Source organism: Balaenoptera musculus, chromosome 15 (genome assembly GCF_009873245.2).
Source record: "Balaenoptera musculus isolate JJ_BM4_2016_0621 chromosome 15, mBalMus1.pri.v3, whole genome shotgun sequence".
In the NCBI taxonomy this organism is placed as follows: Eukaryota; Metazoa; Chordata; class Mammalia; order Artiodactyla; family Balaenopteridae; genus Balaenoptera; species Balaenoptera musculus.
The window spans coordinates 66,284,782-66,303,414 of NC_045799.1; the positions used below are offsets into that span (position 1 = coordinate 66,284,782).

General features: G+C 47.0%; 1 protein-coding gene across 1 annotated transcript in view; it reads left to right on the forward strand.

Annotated features, from left to right (window-relative positions):
* Window positions 1–4,575: 4,575 nt before the first annotated feature.
* Window positions 4,576–18,633, forward strand: part of VWA3A (von Willebrand factor A domain containing 3A) — a 45,198-nt gene continuing 31,140 nt past the window's right edge. Inside the window, exons 1-11 of the mRNA XM_036826777.1 lie at window positions 4,576–4,591; window positions 4,863–4,950; window positions 5,272–5,395; window positions 9,249–9,376; window positions 9,473–9,550; window positions 11,058–11,112; window positions 13,084–13,182; window positions 14,577–14,683; window positions 16,765–16,890; window positions 17,202–17,310; window positions 17,522–17,587. Coding sequence (XP_036682672.1) covers window positions 4,576–4,591; window positions 4,863–4,950; window positions 5,272–5,395; window positions 9,249–9,376; window positions 9,473–9,550; window positions 11,058–11,112; window positions 13,084–13,182; window positions 14,577–14,683; window positions 16,765–16,890; window positions 17,202–17,310; window positions 17,522–17,587 — 996 coding nt within the window. The remainder of the gene's footprint in view (window positions 4,592–4,862; window positions 4,951–5,271; window positions 5,396–9,248; window positions 9,377–9,472; window positions 9,551–11,057; window positions 11,113–13,083; window positions 13,183–14,576; window positions 14,684–16,764; window positions 16,891–17,201; window positions 17,311–17,521; window positions 17,588–18,633) is intronic.

Genomic DNA, 18,633 nt, shown 5'->3' on the forward strand with positions numbered 1-18,633 from the left:
GTAGGTAAGCTGTGTCTATTTTGAAGGGTTTTGTTGTTTCTGATCTGGCCTATGGGAGGCAGTGGGGTCAACATCTGAAGGGGTTCTCTACCATACAGTGACTACCACAAGTAGCACATGTTCTAAATTATAAATTAAAGATTCAGAAAGTGAAGGTCGTGATTTGAGAAATGACCTGGATAAGAAAAACTAAGTGCAGTTCCCTTAGCCACTACAAGCTAGTTGACATTGAGCACATCACTTCATCTCTCCTGATTTCCATAGAAGGAGTTAGAAAGGTCCCCGACTGTGGGCTAAGGGCTGGTTACATCATAATCACCTGGGGCCATTGTTAAATATTCATGTTCCTACACTTTGCTACAGTTCTGTATCAATCTCCCAGATGGGAATGTACGTATGTTTTCTTAGCAAACAACCCAGATCATTCTGATGGGCACCTGGGTTTGGGAAGCACTGCAGTAGATGATCTCTTCTTATGCTAAGAGGTCACTGAGTCTGCTGCTGTATTAGCCCGATTTGGGTGGAGATGGACCTGGCAGGGGTGAGGGACTGCCGGACCTCTCCCAAGGAGTGTGTCTGGGGGGCTCTGAGGAGGAAGAGAAGGTTACCACCTTTCACGCATGTCGCAGGTTCTCTGCTTGCTTTCTTCAGTTCCTACCACAGGAAGGCAGCAGGCACCAGGGCTCCACTGGTCTAAACCACAGTTTTCTGCTGACCCAAAGGTTCTAAAAATAGAAAAGAGGTCCAAATCCTGCTCCCTAGCCTTTGCGGGGGCAGAGAAAAGCAGAGTGCCCAGGGAGAGGTTGTTATGAACAACAAAGTGGTAATTTTTTCCCAGGGGTGAGGAAGATTTTTCCCTGTCCCTGCCTCAAGCTGCAATGGTGCAGTCTGTTACCTTGGAGACCAGCAAACACTTCCCGACAGGGCAACCTTCACTGTTGAGTTGCTTGGAGGAGCTTGGAGGAACTAGAAGTGGGAACCAGCGAAAAGAGTCCTGGGATGACCAGGGGCCCTTCTCCCAAAGATGGAGAAATAAATGGAGAAATGCAGGTGAGGTTGAGTGTCACAAGGGTTGACAGGGTGGTAAAAGAGTGGGCGGGGGGAGGCCCAGACTCTAAGCTCTGGACTAAGTGAGAAAGATTTAGGGAGCCTGGGTCTTAAGCGCCTGGTCCCTACCTGCCAGACATTGTGCTACGTGCTGGGGGTACAACAGTAGACAAGGAAGTAATGAGGCTGCTCCTGAGAAGGACTGTGACAACTTGGTAAGAGACAGCCAGGAGGCAGCAATAGGAGGGAATGGTTTCCTCCTTGGGGGTTGGGGGGCAGCAAATGGGGTTCAGGAAAGGCTTCCTGGGTTTTCTTGTCAAAGAAAAAGGGCAAAGGGCAATTCTAGAAGTAGGTCCAACTTGAACAAAGAAGAGTATGAATTAGCAAGGTGTGTGCAGGTAGGGGTTACCAGGGTGTGTAGAAGGATGCAGGATGAGGTAGAGAGGTAAGCAAAGAATAGATCCAAATGGAATGAAAAGCCTTGTGAAGGTTTGACTTGCTTGTCCACGGTACTGAGAAGCCATGGCAGGGTTCTAAACAAGTAGTAACATGAGCAATTCTGCATATCAGAAAAATCATTCTGGCAGCAGATTGTAAAATGGATTGGATGGGGGAAAAGACTAGAGGTTATTAGGCAGTTAAAAATACAAACCCTGGGGGTGGCTTTATCCTGGATATTTAAGAGAATCCTAGATCCAGCTGTTAGCAAATCAGGAAGTTAGCTGAAGATTTTCTTTTATCCACTAATCAGGGCTACCTCTCTCCCTTTGACAAGATGCCATCTCCTAAGGACCGGCTTGCATGTTCTCTTCCCCTCCTGTGACCAGTCTCCCAAGGTAATGTGGCCCACCTTTCTCTAAACTCTGGACCTGCCCTGAGTACATTTATTCAACAAATGTTTTTTTAGCAACTACTATTTTCTAGGCAATGTTTACATAAAACGGTTCTAACAGTGAACATAACTAAGTCCCTGCCCTCATGGATCTTACTTCTAGTGGATTGATGGATGAGGGAGAGTGGGGCAGAGACAGATAATAAGTAAATATATAGAACATCAGATGATGAAACGTGCCTCAGAGAAAACAAAACAGGGGCAGGGAGGTTCTGTCTGAGATGGGGTAATCAAAGAAGACCTCTCTGATAAGGTTTCATTTGAGCAAAGGCCTGAGGGTAAGGGCTGTCCAGCTCTGCCTCCCCAGTACCAGCTCTCTCTGGCACCTAGCATGCACTCTATAAGTGTGCGCGGAATGAACGAGTGCTTGTGTCATATGCTGAAGTGCTTGAAGATGCAGCAGATTTTGAAATGGTATTCTGCATTCCTATAGCCCTTTGTATTTTACAAAGCTCTTGTACATTCTCAATTGCATTTGATCCTCCTGATGATGGAGTTGAAGTAGGCGGGGCAGTTACTATTATCCCCATGCCATTCTGCAGATGAAGAAACCAATGGTCCTGTGCTCCTTCTAGCACACCACATTGTTTTGCTAGTTTTATGCAACCCAAACACCCCTCCATTGGCCAACACAAGTCATCCCAGAATCCAGTCGTGCAAGCCTCTGAATTCATTAGGTTGTTAATCACTCACTGAAAAGAGGGAACTGAGACTGCGGGGCGTCCAGTGTTGATGAGGTATTTCTATTCCAGCAGTCTCTGCCACAAGAGTCTCCCAGCAAAGCATACTGAAGTAAAACCGCTTTTTCTTTTTTTGAGACATTGCCACATTATCTTGGTGCTTTTCAAAAGAAAATTCCTCTGAATAAAAGATTAAAGACCTCAAAGAGAAAAGCAAGTTGCCGAACCATCATTAGGCTATTTAATTTAATGGTTTCATAAGAACGCACGCTCCAATGTTGAAGCTGCAACTCTATCTGGAGTTTCTCACTTGCGGTGTTTTAGACAATATATTTTTTGTTGCAAGTAACAAGAAATACAAGTGAGGCCACTTGGACTTCCCAGGTGGCGCAGTGGTTTAGAATCCGCCTGCCAATGCAGGGGACACAGATTCGAGCCCTGGTTCGGAAAGATCCCACATGCCGCGGAGCAACTAAGCCCGTGTGCCACAGCTACTGAGCCTGCGCTCTAGAGCCCACGAGCCACAACTACTGAGCCCATGTGCCACAACTACTGAAGCCCGTGTGCCTAGAGCCCGCGCTCTGCAACAACAGAAGCCGCTGCAATGAGAAACCCACACGCCGCAACAAAGAGTAGCCCCCGCTCGCTGCAACTAGAGAAAGCCCGTGCAGCAACGAAGACCCAACGCAGCCAAAAATAAATAAATACATACATACATACATTTATAATAAATAAATAAATGAGGTCGCTTAAGCAAAACGGAAGGGAATTAGAAGGAACAAGTATCTCATGGAACCCAAGAGCAGAAAGCGAAGTCAGTTCTTCAAGAACGGAGGTTTACCTCCCCTCCTCAGAATATTTACCGTCTGCCAGTCCCTGCTCTCGCATAACTTACAGTCTAATGGGAGAAAGATGCCAATTCTTAAAAATCACACTAATAAATGTATTATTCTCAATTAAGGTAATTACTTTTAAAGAAAGGAGCACAGTTCTATGACAGTTTACATAACACAAAGGAACCTGAAATAGAGTGGGATGGTAGGGAAGACTTCCTAGAGGAAGTAACATTTGAGCTGAAATGTCAAGGATGAGTGGTTGGGGGGAGGGGAGGAGAATGTTCCAGAGCAAAGGCAGCACATGAAAAGGCCCTGCGATTAAAGGAGCTGGATAGCATTCTAGGAACTGAAGGGGAACGGGGTTGTCGAACACTGAAGCAGCGAGCAGTGGTGGAGTGGGAAAGCTGGAAAGGTAGCTGGGCAGCAGACAGAGCTTGCGAGCCTCAAATGCCATCTTAAGGATCTTAGTCTTTATCCTAGAAATAAAGGGAAGCCTTTGAACAGCTTTAAGCAGGAGGGAGAAGAGGGGGTGTGACCTTGGATTTGTGGGGGGTTTTGGCCGCATGGTGCGGCTTGTGGGATGTTAGTTCCCCAACCAGGGATTGAACATGACCCTCAGCAGTGAGAGCGTGGAGTCCTAACCACTGGACCGCCAGGGAATTCCCTGGATTTGGGGCGGGGGGGGGGGGGTGTTATTTATTTATTTATTTATTTATTTATTTATTTTTGGCTGCGTTGGGTCTTCACTTGCTGCAACTAGAGGAATCCCGCACACAGCAACAAAGACCCAACGCAGCCAAAAAAAATAATCAATTAATAAAAGTAAAATAAAATACTTTATTTAAAAAAAAAAGGTCTAAGCTCAAAAGACACCTTCACTGATCACCTGACCTATGCAAAGCAGATTCCTTTCGTGATTACTATCATATCATCCTGTTTACTTCCTTCACAGTACTTCCCACAATTTGTTATTACTATATTTACATCACTCTCCCCTTCTGGGAGGACAAGGACAACGTCTAGCTCAGTGATTGTCAACTGGGGACAATTGTGCTCCCCAGGAGGCATTAGGCAATGTTTAGAGACGTCTTTGGTTGTTACAACTTGCAGGGGGGCAGGGATGTTACTGGCATCTGGTAGGTAGAGGCCAGACGTCCTGCTAAGCATCCTTCAGTGCACAGGAGAGCCTCACGACAGAGCAGTAGCTCGTCCAAAATGTCGAAAGTGCTGAAGTTGAGAAACCTTTGTTACCTTGTTCACTGTTGTATCCTCAGCATCTAGCACAAAGCCTGATACCTAGTAGGTGTTCAATAAGTATTTATTGAATGAATGAATGAAAGAACAGTTGAGCTGTTGTCTATATGCTGCACTTACCCTTTTCTTTTCTGGTATTCTTTTCCTCCTTAGGAAAAAAAGCATTGGGTGTTTTTATAATGGCCACACAAACTAGTCATATCTTCCATGGTCAAGATAATAAGTTTCTGGAAAATCATTGGTAAGCATCTTCTCTGACTTTCCAAATGAAAACAACAACAACAACAATATTTTGTTCACGGAAGTTGAGGGGGAAATACCTGCCTTTAAGTGAGACTGGGTAAATGGTCGATGCATCATCTTATACCTGAGGGCTTCAGTTACCTAACTACCAAAACAATAGAATAAAATGTCTTATGAACCTGGAGTCCACATTTTATCGGGATCTACACAGGAAACTTTCCCAGTTACTACACAGAAATAAAATGTTTCTGGAGGCCCTGACAACGTGGAGTCAATGTCTGGTGCTGGGGCATTGATCAAATTACTTTGTGTTTTTTAGCATGAGGAGAAACAATGACAGAGATCCAAAGAAGCAATTGAACCAGAAGAATATCAATGAACGTGGCCAAAAGCTAGACAATGGACTACTGGTTACACATATTAACCAGACAAAGGACTTACTGGTAAAAACCATATTGCTTTAACTGAGTGGCATTGCTTACAAATCATAGTCTGGGAATGCAGAATGTGTTAAACTCTGGGTATTTATTTCTTCACGTAGGATCTCAGGACTGAAAAGGATTAATTACGCACTCATCTCTGATCCCCTGCCTTTAGAAGTGACTGAAGAATCTCTATGCTGTTTATAGAAATTGTATAGCCTTCTTGGCCATATCATTAAATATTCAGGGGGTTGTGAAATCACTGTCCTTGTTATCAAAGCTTGAAGACTAAGGAATTTAATTCTAAGATTCTCCTCCCTGAGATTTGTTTTTCTTGTAGGATTCCCTAAAATCTAGATCCAAAAATCAGTTTCAGGAAGTGCCATTGGAGTGAGAACGTTATGGCAGGAGAATTAACCTCTAGAATAACCAGAACCGTGGTCTTAGGCTGACCCTCAATGTGTTGATGAGCTCTCTTCCCGTGGTGGTGAGTGGATTGTCTAGAACTCGCAATTCACTCTACCATAGAAACTGCTGTCATCAGGGGTTGTCCGTGCAAGTCTGGCCCATAACCGTCTACCTATTCTACACTAGAGTTTAACAATGGTCCTTTGAAATGATAATCAGTCAAAAACAATACAGTTTTAATGCTAGCAATTAAAAATCAGGAAAATAGTTGTGTTTTACTTTTCTCCAGTATTGGCACTTATGGGAAAGCAAGTTTAATTAAAAGGAAATGAGCAAATGTCATGGAAATAGAGTCTGGAAATTCTGAAGGCTTCTTTCAATGACTTTAGATGTTGATACTATGAGTCTTTATTTCACCTAATTTCTTATCAAATACACGACTTTCCAGGTGTACAAGGACCACTCTTATTTATCAGCCACAATTGGGGCCTCCTTTACTTCACAAATGAATAGCAGTGGGAAAGAGGGAAAGGATTGCCCCAGAACAAAGATCTTATTCTTCTGTATGTAAAGCACATCCTTCAGTATATAATCAGTATGTCCTACAGTCAAAATCTATCATGTGTTTAATGGTGGCTCTTCAAATATTAATAATACAAAATCCATGTCCTAAAACGTGATGGATCATTTCAAATGCAAGTAAAATGGAAGAGAGGTGAATTAGAAGTCTACCAGGTTCAGTGTTACCAAAGGGAGGTGGTTGTCCCGAAAGATGAGAAGAGTGACACCTAGTGTTTATATGCTGCAGAGCAGCATTTTCCTAAGTGTGCAGCTGGGGCTAAGATTATAGGCGGTGCTGTCCTGGGGCAGGACATTAATTAGCAGAGAATCACATACTGAGGAAGTTGTCTTTTCAGTCAGTTCTCTCTCGGTCCTTCACGAAGATAGTCACAGTTTTGTGGTAATGTAAAGGCAATATAGTATCGTGATTATGAGCATGGCTCAAGCTATACTGCTTGGGTTTAAATCCCAGCTCCACCACTAACTGGCTGTGTGACCGGACAAATTGCTTAATTCTCAATACTTCAGCACCCTTGTCAGTAAAATGAGGTTAATAACGATGGAACCTATTTTGTAGACATAAATAAGTTAATATACGGAAAGTGCTTGTCACATAATAAGCACTCTTAAGAGTTTGCTCTAATTATTCGTGTTTTCACACTTCTTTAACACTTGCTAATTTCCTTTTGAAACAGAGGGTGAGAAGGTCTCAGGCACAGAACTTACGGCATCTAATACTATCTAGCTGGAATATGATAGCAGCAGTTTATTTTCATTGCTTTTGTTTGTTTGTTACCTTCTATTTATGACCCAACCTGAGGGGAAACAAGAATCACTGTTAAGAACCATTTATGCAGCAGCACTCGAGGCCACGCTCTAGATCTTAGCGTCACACGCCCATCTTACAGGTAGAGAAAGAGACACGGGGCTTGCCCAGCATCACAAAGCTAGTAAGTGGGGGGCCCAGGACTGCACTCCCTTCTCCCCTCCCTCTCTTCCTCTGCCCTTTCCTCCTTCCGAATCCTCTGTCCGATCTAATCCTGTCTAATGCAGCTCGGTCAGCCACAGCAGATAATTTCAACCCCTTGTCTATCACCTCACTGTCTACAGGGACAGCCTGACAAAGCCAAGCCCAAGCAGTACCCACCCAGGGTTCAAGCAGGTGCACAGGAGACAGGCAAAGCCATCTTTGGGTGTAGTCAGGGGCCGCGGTGGGCTAAGCAGCGCGCAGGCCCTTTCCACAGTCACTGGACGCTGCAGGGCGGTTTCTCTCACCATGGGACTGAGCCAGCCTCTCCCCTTGTGAGGCCATGTCCCACACCCTGAGTCACAGCCAACCCTGACGACATGTAAGGCCCACGGATTCACACAGACAATGGCGGCCGTGCCGGAAGCTCTTGCAGCATCCCTGTCTGCTCCAGGCCTTGCACACCTTTCCAGCCTCTTCTCACGTCACGCTTACCCTGCATTCGCTACACTCCAACCACCGTGGCCGCCCTTCCGTTCTTCCAGCACTCTGCCCCAGCCCCCAAGCCCACCTCTGCCTGGACTGTGCGTGCCCAGAGACACACAGGGCTGGCTCCTTCTGAACCTTCAGATCACAGCTCAGAGGGGCCTCCTCTGAACCCCCACCTCAGCTAAAGTGACCTCCCCGTCTCCACCCTAGTCATTTTCTATCACACTGCCCTGCCCCGCTTTCTTAATACAGTTGTTCCTTGCTGAAATTATGGACATCATTGATTTTGCTTTTCTTTACTGACCATCTGTCCACACTAGAATGTGAGCTCCGAGAAAGCGAGAACATTTCTATCTTGTTCACACAGTAGCCCTAGGACCAGGGACAGTGCCTAGTTCAAAGCAGGGCTCAGAACAAGGCAAAGTGGGCTCAGAGTCTTAGGTCAGCTCTCTCCACCTTCTGGCTCTCAGAATGTATCACCAATGTTGAATGCTTGCTGTGAACGACTTCAGCTCCATCACCAAGGCCACCACCCACGTCCTGAGCTTAGTACTATGTAAGTGACACTGGTGTCACTCAGCACAAGCAAGGGGGCTTGTTCATTTCCTGGCCAGACTCCTGTGATGGCTCGGAAATTCTTCCTCTAAAACTTTTACCCACTGCTCCTGTTTCTGGCCTCTGGAATGGACAGGGAAACCCATTCCCTCTTCCATCAGTCAACAAATGTTTGTGGAGGATCCCTCAGACTGAGAGGGAGGCAGAACTCATATACCTGAAAAGATGCAGGGAATGCAAATACAGGAGTAAACAAAGACGCCACCACCACTTGTGTTCGACAGAGACTCAAAGGTTGGCAGGGGAGAAGGAAAGCTTTATGGTGAAAAAAAGGGAAAGCTTCAGGTGTCCCCTGAAGGAAGCCAGAGGCAGGCTAACTAGAAGCCGGCGTCTCCTGTGACTGATTTGGGGGCATGTTTGGCCTTCTCTGGTTGGTCCTGAGCTGAAAAGGGGATGAAAAGTAGGCAAGCTGGCAGTCACTGCCAGCGTCCTGACTTCCCAGTCCAGTTGCTGCAGAGGTTGTGGTCTGACTCCCTGGACTGCTTGCTACACTTGTGGGCCGGAGTTCTGCTGCCGTACAGGGTCTAGCCACCGCGGGTTTGTGTATTCAGTCTCTCCCAAGGCAGGATGTGGCGAGTGGCGCTGGACTCCTCTAGACACATACTGGGGATGAGGTGAGGGATGGGAACGGGTATTTCCGGGCAACTGGCCCCGAGCACAGGCCTCCGCGTTTGCCTGTTGCCTCAGCAAGGCGAATTCTTGAACAGACTGCTCTCGGGTGGGACCGGTCAGGCTGGCACCCCTTAGGGGTCCACGTGCAGGGAACCTAAACCACCCTCAGCTTCACCCTCTCTTTCCACTGGTTTCTGGCTGACTCTGGCTTCTGTCTTGCAGAGGCTGCAGGGCGATGAGACCCAGCTGCCTTCAGCCTGGGAGGATTCAGAAGATTGGCTTTTAACGCACAATTTAAAGTCAATGAAACTCACCTTGGCTGACCTGATAAGCCAGGGCACAGCCATGCTGTGAGTCTGAAGCCATTCCCCTCTCCCCCCAAGCCTGCAAGACACGTCCATCCCCCTGAGCCCAAGAGACCCTTTCATAAGACTTTTCTTCTTCAGGAAGGAGGGTAGCAATGTCACGAGGAAAATGCACATCTCCACCCAGACCATCCACCAATTCGAATCCAAGCTTTCTGAGTAAGTATGTTTTTCAGTGTCTTCCCAACAACCCAAGAGCTCAAGAAGTACCTGGTTTGAGCAGCCTGAAAATGACTTTGTTCAAACGACAGTCTCTGTGGGACCTTGGGCAGGCTTCTTCCCGCTTCTAGCCCCAATTTCCTGTTTTTGCAAATAACGAGGTTGGACCATATCAGTTTTTCTCAGCCTTTTAAAATCCATGGTCCCTTTGGATGAACACATAAAACTTCACAGCCTCGTCTGATGGGTAATGGTTAAGAGGGACCACTTTCGATGACAGATTGATTGGGTTCATACTTTTACAGAAGTATGTGAAAAATATTCAGGCTCCCCACTTCCAAACCAGATTTTTTTTTTTAAAGCTTCTCTTTGGTTTATTTATTTATTTATTTGGCCACACCAAGAGGCTTGTGGGATCCAAGTTCCCCGACCACAGATCGAACCTGGGCCCTTGGCAGTGAAAGCGAGGGGGTCCTGACTACTGGACCGCCAGGGAAGTCCCCCAAACCAGATTTTGACGGCACCATCCATGCCCCGTGTAGCAATCTATGGGCCATGATTACTGCTTGCCTGAGGTTTCTTAAAAGGTTAGAATAATAATTAATAGCCAACATTTCTTAATGTGTCAGGAGTTCTGCTAAGGGCTGCACACATTATCTTATTTAATCCTCACAACAACTCAAAATATAGTGTTACTCTCAAGACTGTTAACCAAAAGTTAATTACTAAATAACCAATTTGCCAAATTTATCAAATCATTGTAACTGTAACTTTTATAGCAAATTTTATTGGGTTGGAAGGTTAAACAGATTTTAAAGATTTCTGCAATATTTTGGTTGATTGGTTTTCATTGTGAATCCAGCAATTTAAGGAATGTTTCAGGTCTCTTCAGTTAATTGGTCATTTGGCAAATTGATTTTCAGAGAATTAGTTTTCAGTAAACTAACTTTTGGCAAATTGACTTGGATAAAGTCTTATTATCTTCATGCTGGAGCTGATGAAGCTGTTGAGTTTACCACACTTGTCCAAGGTCACACAGCTAGTAAACAGCAGAGCTGGGTCTCAAAGACAAGCTCGTCTCATCGTCTCATTACCTGCCCATGCCCTTACCTGCACCCACACTCATGCATGCCTTATGACTCTGCCCACTGCCCCATGCCCATGAGTTTATATCCAAAGGCCTTCCCTGCCCTTCTCTGGGCCCCCAAATCCCACCTGCCTCAGTGAGGGCAATTCAGTTAAATTCAGCCGTTTATAATGAACATTGCATCAGCAAAAGGACCCCACACACACTTGATCCCTTTCACAATCCCCTCCATCCTTTATCCCAGAAAACAAAGACCTTCAGTTTTCCCTTTGCTAGATTTTGCCTTATATTCTCCCAATGCCTTAGACACATTAAAAGAAAGAAAGTCCCATCTGCACTTTCCTTCCGTGTATGTAAGTGGCTGTTTTGCTCAGTGATGAAGCTGACTTTGGGTGACAAGCCTTCCTGGTGTTTTGACAGAGCTATTGAACTCTATCAACAGAGAATTCAGTGGCTCACAGAAAACAGCAAGAAGGTAACAGATTTCATTCTTTGCCCCCTTTCACTCATTCCACCTGTACTTGTTAGAACCCTTTCAGATGCAAGTGCTAGACCTCCAATTTACATTAGCCAAAGCTAAAAAGGGAATTTCTAGACCTACAGAAATGAAAAACTCAAACACAGCTGTATCCGGGGGTTCAAATGATGTCATTCTTTGTCTCTGAGCTCTGCTTTCCCCTGGGTTGGTTTTACTCTCGGGAAGGCTCTCCCCAGTCTTGGGAAGATGGTCACCAGCAGCTCTAAGCTTACATGTCACCAGCTAAAGTGACATGTCAAAAAGGATCTCACCTTGCTTTCCTAGTACACCCTCCCAAGTCCTGGGATTGACACTCTCTGTACCAGTTTAGACCAGTCACCATAGCCAAGAGGATGAGATGCACTAACTGATTGGGCCTGGAACAAGTGCTCACTCCTGGGGAAAGACAGGGGGCGAGGGAAGTTGGGGGAGACTGGGTGAGTCCCCCCCAAACCTCATGGACTGAGAAAAGGGAGACAGATGGCTGCACATGGAAAGCCAGAATGCTGTTACCAGAAGAGGAAACAGATCCTGGGTGAGAACAGCAGAAATCCCCTGGACCGTTTAACCTCAGACCCCTAATGAGATTTATGATTAAGGCTGATCATCTGGACATAACTTTTGAAAGTTTGATTAAATGTTTTCCTCAGACCCAAAGAGTAGAAGAGTGATCATGGGCAAATTAACCTTTATTTTGCTTTCTTATTTGTTTTAGCGTATATTCTTCCACTGATGCTTTTCTGGCCCACCATTTGCTTTCACCTTAGGCAATCCTCAACTCTTTTCTTAAACCCTGGAACAGGCAAGATGCTGAAATCCATGCTCCCCACCCCCAAGCCCCACCTCTACTATCCAGGCCGATTCCAGGGTGTAGTCTATATCTCAGATCCAGAACCATCTTCAGTTGCTTAGACAGGTCAGCAAATGCACACCTCCAGCTGTGGCATGCCCCCTCTGGTTGCACGTGGTAACACAGGCAGAGAGAACTGAGAGGGATGAAATCCTCACCTACTCCACAAACATCCATTCAGAGAATGTTGCTCTCACCTGCCTACCCACATCACACCTGTCCTGGCACTTTTGACAAAGGGGGCAGGGATTGCTGGTTGGGTCCTTCTTCCCCTTACCCCTTTCTGATGGAGTTACCTAGGAGCCAGGAAACAAGCCCTGATTGGATTCCAGGGAAGCAATCACCTGTAAACCAGCTCATGAGTCTTCCGGGTGCTGAGGCACCTGGGGTCATGCATAGTCCATCACTGGGCCCAGTTCCCGACTCTGCTGTCAGCAAGGCCTCACTTCTCTGGGTGTCCGTTTCCATATCTGCAGAGGATAAAAGCAGCGGTTATTAACCGGTGGCACGCAGGCAGGTCTGGCCCTACAACCATGTTTTTCTTGGCCTCCATAGTTTTATTTTTTGAATTAGTTGTCAAGATTTTAAAATCCTGATATTTCACTTTTATGTCTGCTTTCAGTCTTCTCTTGAAAAACTGGGACTGTCTGGCATCACTGGGCTCCAATTCCCTCTTATTTACTTTTCCAGTTATTTCTATGGGATGAGTTTCTAGAATTTCAATGGCTAGGTTTAAAGGAATGCATGTTTGTTTGTTTTAAATTTATTTATTTTATTTTTGGCTGCGTTGGGTCTTTGTTGCTGCGCGCGGGCTTTCTCTAGTTGAGGCGAGCGGGGGCTACTCTTCGTTGCGGCGTGCGGGCTTCTCACTGCGGCGGCTTCTCTTGTTGCAGAGCACGGGCTCTAGGCGCAAGGGCTTCAGTAGTTGCAGCATTCTTCTATAAAATGGGTCTTCCTTCTGCAGCTTCTTGCTGAGGTCGGGGAGCGCTTGAACGTCTGCTACGCAGAGCTGCCCAGTAAAAGGTTTGTAGAAGCACAGAGCTGTGCTGGTTGTTTCCGCACGCCCTCTTTGGTTTTAGGCATTTGGCCTCATCAAGGGGGCCAGAGTTGGCATCCTCATTGATGTGTCAGCTGTCAGCAGTGGCCCTCAGAAGGAAGAGTTCCAAAATGACCTCATGGTAAGTCTCTCTGGCACAGAGAAGGACCTGGAACTGGCACCTCCACCCCACCCTCCCCTTGTGAGCTTGCTAATGGGCTTTGTTTATAGCAAGTGCAAAATGGAGTGTTTTGCAAAGAACAGTTCACACTTAATTAGCACCTACAGTTAAAAAAAATATATGTTGAGTTCTGCAAAACCCAGCCTCAGAGTCTTTCTCAGCTGCAGTGTGAGCTTCTAGTATTCACACCACAGCAGTCCCTACTAACCTGATTTTGTCTCAAGAGCCCGGAAAGAGGGCACGCAGGTGGTAATCAGTTGGACTGACTTCAGCACAGCACGGGCTTCCAGCCTTTTCCAGACAAGGAGCTATCCTGCTTCCTTTGGCCGTAACTCAGAAGCTAAGAACTCTAGGGTCAAACCCCAGGCACCTCCACCACTTCTCGGCTGTGTGACCGTGTTACCTCATCTGTAAAACAGGGATGATGATAGTCGCCACCTCACAGGGTCACCAGAGGACAAAAGGAGTTCATGCAAATTAAGTGCTCAGTACAGAGTCTGGCATCGAAAAAAACCTCTATAGTCTCTGTGAAGTGATATGGAGGGTCTGTTTTCCTAGAGGAACCTCTAGAGCTTTGAATGAGACCTTAGCAGCAACAGCTGGTCCCAGGACCCTTTAGAGCAATCAACATGGACCAGTTTCCAGACTTGTCCCTTGTTCCTGGTCTCAGCAGGTGTCAGGGAACAGGTGTCAGTGCAGGCCCCCCTTCCTGACAGGTCCCAGGTCCCGGTTTCCAAACATCCCCCAGCTGGGCTGGTCCAGTCTTAGCCAGGGCAAGGCTCGTGTTGGCAGCAACAGGTGAAGTTTGTAGCTGGCCGGGAAGAAGAGGGATGAGTTATCTTATTGTTGGATACTCACCAGGTTGAGCCTGAGAGCATACAATGTGTTGGCCTCGCACCCATCGCTCTATCCCCAACTCACACGCCTGGGACAGAAACCGCTGCCCCCAACCTCCGTTCTCCTCCCTGGGTGCCACAGTGAAGTGCTGAGGGTCCAACCACAGCACACGCTGAGGTGGGTCCCCATCCCACTGCACCCGTGACCCAAGTGCACAGCAGCTGCGGCAGAAGAGCACGTGGTCTGCGGTCAGCGGGAGTAAGAGCTCAGCTCCCGGACTGGCCCGCCAAGCTGCGGGCTGACCACCCAGGCCCCATACCCACCACGCACAGCCAGGAGCAGGCTGGGATGGGCAGCAAGCAAATGTCAATGTGGGGCTACTAAGCTGGGCCTTAAGCGACCCTGTTTCAGCGCGGCTCACACCCCAGCCCGGAGGGCCCAGCCACGGCGTGAGAGGTGGAGCCAGGCTCCGCGTGGCCCGTGGCTCTGGCAGCCAGCGATGTCCTTTTGCCCACCAGAGCCTCATTGATGAACAGCTGAGCCACAAGGAGAAGCTGTACGTCCTGTCCTTCGGTACCACCACCGGCACCTTGTGGCCCAGCCCGGTGGAAGTCGGCACCTCCAGGTGAGTGACTGCTCAGCCTTAGCCCGGATGTCTACCTGGTCATCTTCCTCTCTAGGTGTTAGTGTCTTTATTGCATGATTAAAGTGCAAGACCCTCAACAGATAAGTGAGACAATTCACAAAAGCAGAAACACAGGGAGCCAATAACTTTTGGAAAAGTCACCCCACAAGCACCACAAAATGAAAAGATGAGACACCATTTTTACCCAGAAAACTAGCAAGGTAGTTTTATTATTATGAAAATAATACATGCTCATTTTCAAAAATTGGAACAGAATAAAAGGATAAATAATAGCAGATGAGTCTCCCTCTTACCTAGTTCTCCCTCACCTCCCAATAACAGTTTCTTCTATCAACTTCCACAGTCTTTGCACATACATGTATCTGTGTGTTTATCCTCTCTTATTTAAACATAATCAGGAGCACATTACACTGTTTTGCATCTTGGCTTTGCACCTAATCTTGACTGTCATTTTCTCTCAGTACACAGAGATCAACCTCATTCTTTTTAATAGCTGCATAGTATTCCCCTGTGTAGATATACTGTAATTTACTGAGCTAGTCCTTTGGGAGTTTCTGGTTAGGAGGGTTTTTTGCAGGTGGGGAGAGGGGGAAGGTAAGAATTTCTACTTACTTATGCCAGTAAATAGATATCTCTTTTCCATGAAGGGAATAGCCTTGATCATCCACCATGTGTTAGGTGCCATGCTTGGCACTTCACATGTACTCTCTTACTTAATATTTATAGCCAACACATGGGATAGGATTACTATCCCTGTTTTGCAGATGAGGAGACTGGGACTCAGGTTAGGGAACTTTTCCAAAATGGCAGAGTCAGGATTGGATTCCAAAGCCCAGAGCGGATCCCAGGGAAAACCACATGCTTGGGTTTCTGGGACGGAGGTCCCCTTGCCCGGCACTAGTGTAAAGAGGAGCCCTTCCGGGTAGAGAAGTGCCGGTTCAGGCAGCGCAGGCTTTGAATCCTGGCTCTGACAGTTACTGGGGGATCTTGACAGGTCCTTTAACTCCCTTATTAGCAGAATGAGGCAAGGACAACTGTTTCTCACAGAGTTGTTGTGAAGATGAGTGAAAAATGAGTACTTGGCATGGGGCAGGTACTCAGTGGGTAAGAGTGTTTTTTACTGTGATTTCCACTCTTGTTCAACCCCCGAGCTCTGGAATGTCAGACCTGGAAGTCACCTTGAGACCATCTAGCCAAGAGTTCCCCAACTGCAATTATTCCTGGTCCTCCCTTGTGATTTTTGTCATATCCCTGCCACCTGAACTATTATTTACTCTGTGCCACTTGTACTATTATCGATTTTTTAAAATATCAACGCTATATTTACTTTGAAGGCAACTATCAATACCATAACTGAGAAGCCCGTATCACTTGCCATAATTAGAAAGTCGCTATAAAAATAAATAGAATGAAAGCAGACAAAACAATGTTATTAAATTTCAGCTTGAAACCTATTGGCTAGAGAGGGCGCCAGGCCTGGGATTTGTTCTCTTTGTTTAAAAGGGAGATTCAAACAGTTATCATAATGAAAGACAGACTTACTGGCAACGAGCTGAGGGGTCTTTTTTGCAGGGGGAGGTCAGACTGAAAGAGAAATGGAAAGAGAAGGGCTGTCTCACTAGTGCCACCAAGAAAGCTCTGTGTTATGTCATTTTCCCCGTCGCGAGTGGTGTGCATCCCAACCCACGTGGAATGTAGCCACACAGCCTCAGTGCCTTCTCTTCAAGCCCTCTTAGGGTTAAGGGATTAACTCTGTGCTTCAGGCTGGGGTCTGCCTCCCAGGAGAGTTGGAGGGGAAAGGAGCTTAGCCCCAGACCCCCATGTAGCAGAGTCGCTAGAAGCTCAGGCCCTAGAGTCACACCTGGTTTGAAATCTCAGCGTTGCCAGCTGCTTACAGTATCACCTTGGGCAAGTCCTAACTCTGAGACTCAGTTTCCTCATCTATAAAATGGGAATAAAGGTATCCACCTCAAAGAATGATTGTTAGATTTATACCAGCTCGTACCTGTCCTGGGCCTGGCCCCTAGTAAGAGTTATTAGGTTGTTATCCTCTCCCCCAGCCTCCAGGAACTCAAGCTCTGGGTAAAGAAACTGCAGCCTGACAGAGGCAGCAATCTGCTTCAAGCTCTGAAGAAAATCTTCGCTCTGAAGGGGCTGAATTCTCTGGTGACCATAATGGGAAGCTGGTAGGTCTCCTTTCCTAAGCTGATAACATGAAGGGGTTGGAGAACCAAACCACTGTTAGAGAAAAGACCATCAAGTCTCTTCACGTACGCTTGAGAGAAGGACTGTGTTTCCAGGCCATTTGTCCACAGATGCTGGGGCAGGGCAGCCAGGGTGGCCAGGCCTGTGGCCCGCTCAGCCCTGCATCTTACACAGGTGACCCGGGACACAGGTGGTTGATGAGATTTGGTAGATGTTCCTTGGGAATTACCATTTTGCTGGGGAACGTCCTCAGGCTGAGGTGTCCCCTTCTCTTCTTCCGTCTTCTCCACAGCCCAGATCAGCCTTCTGAAATCCTGTCCGAGTACATCCAACAGTCCACCATGGGAAGGGACCTCATCACCCACATCGTCACCTACAAATGCAATGATCAGGTGCCCCCTGTAAGTATCGAGATTCTCCAAGGCTTCCCTTGGATTGGCTATAGAGAGCTGGGCCAGCCTTTGAGGCCCCCAAGCTGCGGACCAGAACACCACTCTCCTTATACCTAGTTCTCCTGTTGGTAAGCTCAGTTGGGAGGCTCAGACGAGGAGAAAGTTTGTTAAGGTACCGGCATGGCCCTAGTGACGGCTCACCCTGTCACCATCCCCGCAGGCTGTTCTGAAGAACCTTGCAGAAGCTCTTGGGGGCTACTACCACTGCTACAGCCCAGAGACAGAGGTAAGCCCTTGGGCCAACACACTGCCCCCTCCTCCCATCCCTGCCTGCCTCCAAGGTTGTGCCTGGGGAATCTGGGCCAGACAGACAATGCTGTGTGTGTGCTTGCTTTCCCCCCCTCCCCAACTCAGTGGGTTTACAGAGGTAAAATCAGGTTAAAATGAATATGTGGGAAGAACAGAAACAACATGAAGTCACAAGACATCCTTTTGTCGGTGTGTATGATGAGTTGATTACACGCCGGTAGAACCCTGAATCCCTATCCAGTTGCCATCAACATGGGCCCCGGCCCACCTCTGCTCCCACCAGCGCTCTGAGTCTGAAGCAGTTGCTTCAGTTCTCTCTCCTAGATGGACCCCACCTACTGCAGGAGACGCACAGCAATCAATTCTGAATGAGCAAGTAATTCAATACCAATCCATCCATTAGTATCCTTGTCCCGGTTAATAATAACATCGCATACTCCGTGTCCACAATGGAGGTGACAGTTAACAAATGTGTGGGTAGATCCACTTGGCAGATTGAGAATCCAGCCGTCTGCTCAGCTAATAGGCTGTGCCTTGCCTGCTAACCTAATCGCCGTGAGCACATGAATATTTGCATCTCACAAGTACGTTCAAGGGTCGAAAAGTCGGACATTTCCCACGAGGGAGCCAAAGTCAGGCAACATTTTCCTTGGGCAGAACCCCTTCTTGTTACCTCATTGCCCAGACTCTAGAAGAGTCACAGACTCCAGTGGCTAGGAAAGTACAGTGAGTGAATGAAACTGGCTGGTTTAAGAAATATTTTCTGTTAAAACCTGTGAACCTCTTGGCTTATCTGTTGTTTTTCCACTCTTGGTAGAGGTATGGGTAAAACAAATTTCATTGTCTTCATTATTATGGGCAAAACAACAGTGCAAAGGTGACAAAAAATGACAACTGATTCTGATGGGGACACAACAGTGAGCGGTAAGGAGTGTGGTGAACGAAACAGCACTTGCCACAGCTAAAGAGGCACCTCCGCGCAGCCCCAGCCGGGTGTTCTGTAGGAGTGTGACCACCAGTGTT